This window comes from Otolemur garnettii, unplaced genomic scaffold (assembly GCF_000181295.1).
Source record: "Otolemur garnettii isolate 467f Iridium unplaced genomic scaffold, OtoGar3 scaffold00014, whole genome shotgun sequence".
Classification (NCBI taxonomy): Eukaryota; Metazoa; Chordata; class Mammalia; order Primates; family Galagidae; genus Otolemur; species Otolemur garnettii.
This window is the reverse complement of record NW_003852409.1, coordinates 23,968,711-23,980,234: the sequence shown is the minus strand read 5'-3', so window position 1 is coordinate 23,980,234 and position 11,524 is coordinate 23,968,711. Positions and strand designations below refer to the sequence as shown.

Sequence of the window (11,524 nt, the reverse complement as noted above, 5' to 3'; positions counted from 1 at the left end):
CCTCCCAAGTAGCTGGGACTACAGGCGCCCGCCACAACGCCTGGCCATTTTTTGGTTGCAGCCATCGTTGTTTGGTGGGCCCAGGCTGGGGATTCGAACCCGCCACCTTAGGTGTATGTGGCTGGCGCCTTAGCCACTTGAGCCACAGGCACCAAGCCGAGTTGTCTTCATAATACAAATATTAGCCATGGCAGAGCGACCTACAAGGTCAGGTGGTTAAATTTGCAAACTCATCCTAGAAAAAGTCCTATGTACCTCATTGTTAAATATCACAATGGTCACTGTCAAAATAGTTCTCTTGGGAAGCTATGCACAGATACCTGTGCCTAGTCTGTTAGGTGGGCCAAGCTAACTCCATCTTAAATCTGAAAAAACCATTCTATGAGACTCTGTTAGAAGCAGACTTAACTCAGATAAGGGAGACATGCCACAGGCACTTCACTTCCTTATACTGGTCCAGTTACAAACCCATAAGAAATATGCTTACACCACAATCCTCTGACACCCTGATAAGAAGATCTGGCCCAGAGAGTTCTAATAATGAGCTGCATGTCCTCAGCACCCTGATAAGAAAGACTTGCCTATAAAATCAACTGCCCCTCATCCTGCCATGAAATGAACTGCCTCCCTCCCTAACCCTGCCTGTATCCCTTTTGATTTCAGCCCACCTGCACCCAGGTGTGAAATAAACTTTTCTGCATGTTTGTACATTTGGTCTCATGTAATTTGATCCAGATTTTATTTTACCTGTCATAGTCCACTCTTTTTTTAGGATGAGTTCACCGACTTAATTGTCAGACCTCCTACAATGACAGTCTGATGGCCATTCCAGAAAAAGTTCTAAAATTTCTTGAAGTGTAGATCAGGTGCTGGTGTCAGTATAGAACTTCCCAAGGGGAGTACTTCAAAGGTGGCTGTAGTGATATTCAGCAATGAGGTATGTAGTAGGACTTTTTCTAGAATAAATACACAAACTTAATTGTCCAACCTCCTAGTTATCCCTCAGTTCTTTTTTCCACATGAAAGCAAAGTTGTTCTGTTTATTTTAACTTGCCTCCTCTTTTGCAACCCTATTTAATCATTTTGCAAATTTGCTTTAGGGAATCATCATTGCCATTTCTTTCTCTGACTTGCTAGTGTGATTTAAAACTTTAATTGAATTACAGGTATATTTTAAAATCAGTGTTTTTTTTAAAAATATCACAGAATAAGGTATAATTTGTAACATAAAAGATCATGTGCTATGTCTACATTTGACCCCTGTGAATATTGACATGGAAAAATAACCTGATTCTATACAAAGATGTAGGATGAGAGAGAGGGATTAGTAAGCTCTCACCTAATGTGCACAATGTGAAGGAATACAGCACACCCCCTGGGTGTAGGGCTCTCAACTACATCTTCACCTTGGAAATGCAAACAATGTAACCTAATCATTTGTACCCTCATGTTAATCTGAATTTTTTTTTTCATCTGAAAATGAAAAAAAAAAGAACATAGGATGACATACTTGCCACTGTCTACAGAATGACAAATTTCTTGGGCTGGTTTGCAAAGTTCTTTATACTTTTTCCTCATCATACTGTGTTTAGTTTTTGGTTTTGGTTTTGTTGTTATTAATTTCTTTCTGATTTTCTCTTTATTCATTTTGTTAATATATGTATTAAAGTCCTACTAATTGCCAGCTCTGTGGGAATACAGTGATGAATGAGATAAACAGTTCTGTTCTCAAATAGATTATAGACTACTGGGAAATATAGAAAAGTAAAAAACACTATGACAATGGAGTAGAATTAGAAATTTGGTATTGTTCTGTGTGAATCCATGTATGGATTTAAGTTCAGAATGGGAAGGACCTACAATGTCCAGTGTTTCATAAAAATCCTACCAGATTGTTTCCAATACCAAGGTTGATGGAGGCACTGTACTTAAAGAATCTGTGGCCTGCCTTGTGAGTTTCAGTCTGCTCTACAGAGCGCCAGGACAGGTTCTACATGCTCAGGTCCAAACAAGATCCAGTCAGGTAAACCCAGAACTCCTCTATCTCTGAGCTCTACCACCTGAAGCTAAACTGTTATTAATATTTGCCATTCACTTCCCCGAGGCCAGAGGGTCTATCCCATGTCACTGAAAGGGGATACCCAGAGAAAGTATTGAAGATTAAAACAACCTCCAAATACTATTTGCTTGTGTCCAGCTAAGAAATATTTTCAGATCTAAATCCCTATAACTTCTTTCCTAATTTTAAAGCTTTTATATATTAACATTTTGAATTTTTATGAAAGGGAAGCCCCTTCATTTCAGAAGAATGTCAGCTAATAAATATAGATGAAAGGACTAAATTAGGAAAATGCTATTTTATAGCCTTCTATATAATAGTTTTAATTCAAAGATGTTAAGCCATTGAGTGAAATCTTGCGGGGATAATAAGATATTCCCTTGGTCTTAAAATATGACCCGACAGGTTACTTATTAATTACAAAGGGGGAAATACCTTTACAATGGGAATTGAGGGAAAGAAAACTAAATCACTCTTTTATTTCATTTTTAATTTGGGAGGCACCATATCCTTCTCTAATCTCACTGTAATGACATTAAAGGTATCATCAAGTGGGAAAATTCAGGATAGTATGAGAAAGGATATAAACCAGAGACAAATTTTTGGAAGAGGGAAATAGATTAATCAGAGACGAGGAAGATGCTATCCACAATGGGGCACAGTTATACGGAAAGTGAAAGATAGAGAAGAACTTCCTATCCACCTGCCTACTAGATATCACCAAATGGCAATCTAAAAGCAGCTCACATTCAACATGTCCAAACCAGACTTATCATCTCTGTCTCTCTCCTTTTATATGCAAAAATTATCTTAAGCCAGGCACAGTGGTATGTGCCTATCAATCATCGCAGTACTCAGGATGCCAAGGTGGGAAGATTGCTTGAGCCCAGGAGCATGAAATCAGCCTGGGGAATATAGCAAGACTCCTATCTCAAAAAAAATTATACCACTAATTGCTCAAGCCAGTGACTTGGGGAAGTCATACTTGACTCTTTCCTTCTCCCTTACTACCAATGAAATCTTGCTCCCCATATAGGACCAATACCAGCAACTCCCACTTCCCCATTCTACCATGTTATCTAGACATCTATCTCCACTTTCTTTTTTTTTTTTTTTTTTTTTTTGAGACAGAGCCTCAAGCTGTGGTCCTGGGTAAAGTGCTGTGCTGTCACAGCTCACAGCAACTACCAACTCCTGAGCTTAAGCAATTCTCTTGCCTCAGCCTCACAAGTAGCTGGGATTACAGGTGCCTGACACAACACCTGACTATTTTTTGGTTGTAGTTGTCATTGTTTGGCAGGTCCGGGCCGAATTTGAACCCGCCAGCTCTGGTGTACGTGGCTGCCACCTTAGCCTCTTGAGCTACAGGCACCACCTGTCTCCACTGTCTTACATCTCAACCCTCTCCAGTCTATCTTATTTCCACTGTTAGACAAAACTCCTATCAAGATCATCAATGAATTTCATGGTACCAAAACAAATGAGCAGTTTTCTGGTCTTACAAATTAAGGGTCTGGCAGGAAACTATATACTTTGTAAACAAATTCCTTATATACTTGAAAGACTCAACTCCACAGAAAAGTAAAAATCTTATTTAATCTATGAGTTATAACCCTCCACCAATCTCTTTTCTAGAGTTGAAACAAACTGTGGAATTGATGGATCTGACTATCCTGTTCTTAGAAAAGTGCTCATAAGAGGGAAACTGAGAAAGCAGAAGGAAGAAAATGAGTGTGTTGTATTTAGTCAACTACCACTGAATGTCTCCTAGGCATGATAAACACATTTGTGCCACTTAAAAAATACTTTTATTAAGGCCTAATTTATGTACCATAAAATTTACCTGTCTTAGGTATATAGTAATTCAACAATTTAACAATAAATTTACAGGTTGTAAGTAGATATTAAATAGTATTTGGCTGACAGTTCATCTTCTCTATTGAACCCTAGTACTGATTCCTCTCAGATAGTTCTGATCACAAAACTTGTGTTTGGAAATCTGTTCCTCTGGAGACATTTTGGCAGCCAAAATTTTCCTCCTTTCTTATTCTGGTTTTCTGTTACAGATCTCATATGTGTATACATAATGCTTTTTTCTTACTATGGCCAATGTCAAAAGTGGCAACATTGACACCCGTGATCGCTGAAGCTATGACCCCTGCCATTAACATTGAATTTTAAGGCAACTAATGTTGCATCGAGGTTACTGTCCTCTGTTAGCTATGGGAGCAGTCTCCTGACAGCACAAAAAGTGCTGTTACCACCTGCAGGTGCCAAAGCCTCCAATACCCTCCCAATCCACATCCTGGAGGAAGTCCTGAAGTTCTGAAGTCCTTCTTTCTGAGTTTCATTTGGCCTTTTATTGGAGCCCTTCCCCGAAGGATTAAAATGTGAGACTATGCCAAATTGCCAAAAAACAGTTGGAGGGACAGATGTTTTCTAATCACGCACTTGCCTAACACCAGCCTACCACTTCTGAACAAAATTCACATGATTCTCATGCCTCAATTTAGAATAATTTAATTCTCAGGAAACACCTCTGTTTCTCCAGACTTGAAACAGGCACATAGAAATTATGTGGGGGAAGTTATGAGCCACACCACCTCTCGTACACTAGCCAGCCAATAGGCACCTAAAGTTAGCCATCTGGTGGGCTGAATTTCTGAAAACAATTAGCAAACAAAATATTGCTGATTTTTTAATTCTTTTTATTTATTTATTTATTTTTTTGAGACAGAGCCTCAAGCTATCGCCCTGGGTAGAGTGCCATGGCATCACAGCTCACAGCAACCTTCAACTCCTGGGCTCAAGTGATTCTCTTGCCTCAGCCTCCCAAGTAGCTGGGACTACAGACGCCCACCACAACCTCTGGCTATTTTTTTTTGGTTGCAGCCGTCATTGTTGTTTGGCCGGCCAGGGCTGGATTGAAATCCACCAGCTCAGGTGTATGTGGCTGGCGCCTTAGCCGCTTGAGCCACAGGTACCGAGCCAGATTTTTTAATTCTTTAAATTAACCACCCATTAATATGCCTCTTTATAAGTTATCTGGTTTCCAAAAATCATATACAATAAAACCTTTTATCATAGACAACAAAGAGGTCTGTAGTTTGTATTAACAAAAAACGATTGGTGTCTAGACGTATTTTACTAAGTGAAATTAAAGAATACTTATTTGAAAGAGACAAAATCATTACCCTGCTAGGATTACCTTTGCATCATGGTGATTTCATAGAATAATCACAAGTATTTCAGCTACTTGGATGGAATAAGGAATGGGAGGGACCACTGAGTTTTGAGAAAAAAAGCAGGGCCCAGATTAAGAGGCCTTGTGAACTAGGGTAAGTTACTTGGGCTCCATCATAAGGGTAGAATTAGGGTAGCAGGAAGGTCTGGTGGCCACCAAACTTTTCTGCCAGATCTAATTCTCCTTTTTTAGAAACACAGAATTTGTATAAAAACTAAAGACTCTACCAAAGGCCACATTTTAAAATGAAAAGAAAAATCCATCTTTGAGTCACATTTAGAGTACAGATAAAAAGTTTATTTAAACACATTGGAGAATCTATAAATTGTTGAACTAAGGTTCTATTGAGAACCTTTGCAATTCATCATTTCCTAAACTTTTCTACCAGAGAGAAATAGGCCCATGGATTGCAAATAATTAGTTATCAGTATTTTCATAGCTCACAGCAACCTCAAACTTTTGGGTTCAAGCACTCCTCTTGCCTCAGCTTCCTGAGTAGCTGGGACTACAGGAGCCCACCACAATGCCTAGGTTTTTTTAGAGATGGGGTTTCGCTCTAGCTCAGGCTGGTCTCAAACTCCTCTAAGCTCAGGCAAACCACTCACCTTAGCCTAGAGTGCTAGGATTACAGGCATGAGCCACTACACCCTGCCTTAGTTATCAGTATTTACTCTATTTTTTTTTGCAGTTTTTGGCTGGGGCTGGGTTTCAACCCACCACCCCCGGCATATGGGGCCAACACCCTACTCCTTTGAGCTGCAGGCGCTGCCCCAGTATTTATTATATGAGCAAACAAATTTTATTGCACTAAAAATACAAATATTACGTAGATTGATTTGAGTGTTGTTGCTCTGTCTTAAATTTTGTTTCCCGAAAATGATGACCAAAGGTGTTTGGCCATCATCACCTGACCTATCTTTTGCAACCTAGTTTAATCATTAATTTCATAGATTCCTTTTTAAAATAAATGGGCTAGATGGTCAGATGATAGTGACGAATTTTTGTCATTTCAATAACATATGCAAGAGATACCTCTAGTGAAATTTACATATCAATTTTTCCTTTGCACCTCTTTTTTCCCTAGTGAATTCAATCTTAAAGTATTAGTAAATCTAATTAATAATAAATAAATAATGAACCAAAGAGTAAATATATTGGTTTGTTATTTATTGATAGAGAGAATAACATTGGAACCGTAAATATCCGCTTTATAGAACTATGTTCTTAGATATCTTTCATTACTTTAAATTAGAGTATATGTTGTACTAAGGTAGAAATGAATACTAGTAAGAGGAGGGTAGCTAATTGAAAATGTTTTAGTGAACATAAGACATGAAAATAAACTTAATTAAAAATTTTGAAGGTAAAATTTTATTTCATTGTAACTTAATTACTAGACTCAGTTGTTATAAGAAACTTTGTTTTCCTTGTAGTTTTATATTAAAATTATTTTAATCCTCACTGAAAGATATAGCATGAAGTTTTTTAAAAAGAGAAATATTCTATATCTAAATAAAGGCAAATTTTGAATGAGTGATAATGAATTAAGAAATATTGGAGAATATCCTTTCCCTAATAAATAACTAAAGAATTTGTATGGTTACTTAGAGAATGATGCCAGCAAGCTCATCATGGCATTTTCATTCCCAGTCATAGTCATTCTTTTACCTAATATTCAACATCTCCTTTAGTCTGGGACAAACCCTTCCTTGGACTCCCTTTGCAGATGTATGTTATCTTTAGACCATGTATAGTACCAAGCACACTACCGCTCAAAAAGACCATCTTGTGAGCCCTGTCTAAACCAGACCCATTCTAAAATCATCTCACTTTGAAAATGAATCCAGCTGGGTCTCCATCCAGTATCAGAGTGAACCTACTACAGGTTCATGACTTCCTGGTTTCTGGCTTTGAGCTATTCCTTATGTGTGCCAAACCACCATTTTAGAGTCCCTTTATTTATATTAATAAAAATAAATATCCCGGGTGTAAATTTCTATAAAATACCCCCATCTTTATTTCTGGGTATGAAAGGGTGTTTTAGTTCCAATTTTAGTTTCCCTACTTGGAGGTTTCTTTTTCTGATATTAATAATTAACCAGATTATCCAAATTCTTCACACTCAGTCTACTTAATGGGGTAAATTGTATGAAGACTGTATTCTTGGTTCACTGCTACCTCCAGCCATGGGCCTTTTGGGAATATTTTGTTTTTTAATCTTCTTATGGAAAAGTTGGGGACAGGAACAAATGTAAGTAAAACAAGCCACCTTCATTTATCAATGTATCTTAGTTGAGATGAGTGAAAAGAAAATTCAACAGTTTATGTTAGTTTGAAAGTAACTTTCTGCTTCTGAGAACACCAAGTGAATAGTCTCATTTCTGAATGAGAAAGTCACAGAAGCACCTTGATTTGTTGAGTGGCTAACAATGTGACAGCTTTCTGTGATTGTTATTTATAGAGAATTACATAAGGGATTATTCAAATTCCTCTTCTAAAAGAGTACAAAATAAACTCAAGATAATAAACTTTCTTGGCATTTTTTGCTTATTTTTATTTTTTGAGACAGTCTTACTTTGTCACTCTCGGTAGAGTGCTGTGGCATCATAGCTCACAGCAACCTCAAACTCTTGGGCTCAAGTGATTCTTTTGCCTCAGCCTCCCAAGTAGCTGGGAGTACAGGTGCCTGCCACAACACCCGGCTATTTTTAGAGACCAGGTCTTGCTCTGGCTCAGGCTTGAGTTCAGGCAATCCACCTTCCTTGGCCTCTCAGAGTGTGCTTATTTTTATTTGATGGTTAATTTTATTTGTGTTTTTCATATATTTGGCAAAATTAAGCCAGGGTCAAATCTAATACTGTAATTTGAAAATCTTTTGTTGTAATTCTACATTTATGAGTTGATTCTTTGCAATTTTTAGTGTTCTTTTTTTTTTGTTTGTTTAGTTGGTTTGTTTGTTTTGAGGCCATGTCTTGCTCTGTCACCCATACCTCACTGCAGCCTCTTAATCTTGGACTCAAGCAATCCTCCTGCTTCTGTCTCCAGAGTAGCTGGGTCTGTGAGTATGCACCACCACACCTGGCTTCTTTTTCTTTTCTTTGAAAAGACAAGGTCTGGCTTTTACTTAGGCTGGTCTTGAATTCCTGGTCTCATGCAATTCTTTCACTTTGGCCTCCCGAAGTGGTAGGATAACAGGTGTGAGCCACCTCACCTAGCCAAGATATATATTATTGTTTAATCCTTACCACAGAATAAGATGATATTTTCACAAGTAAGTTATTTTAGCCTCAAGGAGTATTAGTGGCTTTTCCACAGTCTCTCAGCCAGCAGATGGAAGACTTGGAATTCAATCACTGGTGCCTATGTTGCTTCATTAACCAAAAAATATTGACCCTATTTGCATGTTCTGGTCAACATCATTAAAGTCTTCCTTTGTTGCAATGTCTGAGGGAAGGTGCTGTTATTACCTTTCAAATGTAAATGAAGCCAGGTGCAGTGGTCTGTAATCCCAACACTCTGGGAGGCAAAGGCAGTTGGATTGCCTGAGCTCAGGGGTTTGAGACCAGCCTGAGCTAGAGCAAGACTGAGCTAGAGCAGGACCCATCTCTGAAAATAGCCAGGCGTTGTGGCAGGCACCTGTAGTTCGAGCTACTTGGGAGGCTGAGGCAAGAGGATCACTTTAGCCCAAGAGCTTGAGGTTGCTGTGAGCTATGACACCACAGAACTCTACTGAGGGCGACATGGCACTCTACAGAGGGCAACAAACTGAGACTCTGTCTCAAAAAGAGAGAGAGAGAGAGATGGAGTCATGTGTTAGCCAAAGATGGCTGCACCCAGGAGAGTTGAACAAAGGTTGCTATGCACCCCAGGTGTAGTTAAGGAAAATCTGGGGAGACAGTGGCTCCTGAGAGGAAAGCATAAGATTCAAAATGGAGGCTCGACGCCTATAGCCCAACCGGCTAAGGCGCCAGCCACGTACACCTAAGGTGGCGGGTTCGAATTCCCAGCCCGGACCCGCCAAACAACAATGACGGCTGCAACCAAAAAATAGCTGGGCGTTGTGGCGGGCGCCTGTGGTCCTAGCTACTTGGGAGGCGGAGGCAGGAGACTCGCTTGAGCCCAGGAGCTGGAGGTTGCTGTGAGCTGTAATGCCACGGCACTCTGCCCAGGGGGACAGCTTGAGGCTCTGTCTCAAAAAAAAAAAAAGATTCAAAATGGAAAATCATAAACCAGATGATACTATCAAGGAAAACCAAACACTTTTCATTGTCATAACCAGAAAAATTCACCAGCTTCCAGAATAAGAAAGGAATTTACTTGATCATGGATCAGTATATATTGGACTTAATGCTGCTCTCTGTGACCTAATAGCAAACAGTCTTTTTCGATGCATGTTGTATGTGACACAAGCTCCTATTACTGCTGGCTCGCCAATGGCAGTGCTTCCATTTCTGACAACAGATATAGCATACATAAGTTTTGTAGCTTTACCTTTGACTACAGGTGAACTGAATTGTGAAACCTGCACTGTAACACAGAGTGGACTGGTTGGTCTTATTTTTGTTGTTCTGTATCCTGTTATCTTGGCTATACCAGTGAATGCTGGCCTAGCAGCCATGTATCAATCAGCTCTGCTGCCACAGAAAAGAAACAACTTACTGGATTAGAATTTCGAAGCCTGTCTTTAGAAAAATGTTATTTCCCATTTTGTTCCAGACTGTGTTAACAGCATATATTGGATCTAGACAATATAAACTAATTATAAAGGCCCTTCAGTTACCTGAACCTGGCCTAGAAATTCACTGTTAAAAAAAAAAAAAAGTAAATTAACTCTCCTGGTTTGAATTCCAAACTATTTCTTCTTGGGAATTATGCTGAAATTATCATAAATCACAAATAAATTTTGACTTAATACTATCATTTTTAAGTTCAGTAAATATTTCAATTTCAAACTGAGTCTCTCAAGTGAGAGAAAAAATCAGAAGTATAAGAAAATGTGCCATATAAAGATAATGAACCTTCTCTTTTCCTCTTTCAACAGATATGTCATTTCAGCACCAAAAATATTCCATGTTGGAGCATCTGAAAATATTGTAATTCAGGTTTATGGATACACAGAAGCATTTGATGCAACCATCTCCATTAAAAGTTATCCTGATAAAACATTTACTTACTCTTCAGACTATGTTAGTTTGTCCTCAGAAAATAAATTCCAAAATTCTGCAATTTTAATGGTATGTATTGATCATTCTTTTTGCAATTTTTGGCCAGGGATGGGTTTGAACCCACCACCTCCAGTATATGGGGCTAGCACCCTACTCCTTTGAGCCACAGGCACCGCCCAAAATTCATCTCTGTTTTTTTTTGTCTTTTTTTTTTTGTGCAGTTTTTGGCTAGGGCTGGGTTTGAACCCACCACCTCCTGTATATGGGGCCCGCGCCCTACTCCTTTGAGCCACAAGTGCTGCCTTATATTGATCATTTTTAAAATTTTGTTATTTATTAGTTATTTTTTGGCCGGGGTTGGGTTTGAACCCACCACATCTGGCATATGGGGCCAGTGCCCTACTCCTTTGAGCCACAGGTGCCGTCCTGATCATTTTTTTTATACTTCATTTTTTACATACAGGTTTATGCCAAATGTTCTCAAAAAAAAGTACAAATTTTGAATACTGATAACATAGAGATTTAATCATTTATAACACTCAACTACTGTGTGATTATTAAATGATGTAAGTTACTAATGCTAACATGGGTGAAGCAAAAATTTCTAAACAGAAAAGTTGTTTAGAATGTGATGTAATATGTCTATTTTTTGAGCAATGCATATAAAATTTAACATTCTTATTGGAAAATAAAATTGTACTAGTATGAAAAATATTTGGAGAGGAATTGAAAATGCTTGCTATGGAAATTATCATTACAAAGAAATAGAGATATGTGAATATGCATGGTGGTCTGTAGTGTATTGCTCATAAAACTCCATAGATGGCTCAGCATCTGTAGCTCAGTGCTTAGGGTACTGCCACATACACTGGGGCTGGTGTGTTCAAACCCAGCCCAGGACCTGCTAAACAACAATGACAACTACAACAACAAAATAGCCAGGCATTGTGGCGGGTACCTGTAGTCCCAGCTACTTGGGAGGCTCAGGCAGGAAAATCATGTAAGCCCAAGAGTTTGAGGGTGCTGTGAGCTATGACACCATGGCACTCTACCAAG

At 38.7% G+C, this 11,524-nt stretch overlaps 1 protein-coding gene and 1 pseudogene across 1 annotated transcript in view; both read left to right on the top strand.

The window, feature by feature from the left end:
* Positions 1–7,452: 7,452 nt before the first annotated feature.
* C5 (complement C5) overlaps positions 7,453–11,524 on the top strand; it is a 144,045-nt gene continuing 139,973 nt past the window's right edge. The window contains exon 1 of the mRNA XM_023510578.1: positions 7,453–7,554. Within this exon, the coding sequence (XP_023366346.1) occupies positions 7,490–7,554 (65 nt within the window). The 5' untranslated portion in view covers positions 7,453–7,489. The remainder of the gene's footprint in view (positions 7,555–11,524) is intronic.
* LOC100962749 lies at positions 9,522–10,112 on the top strand (annotated as a pseudogene).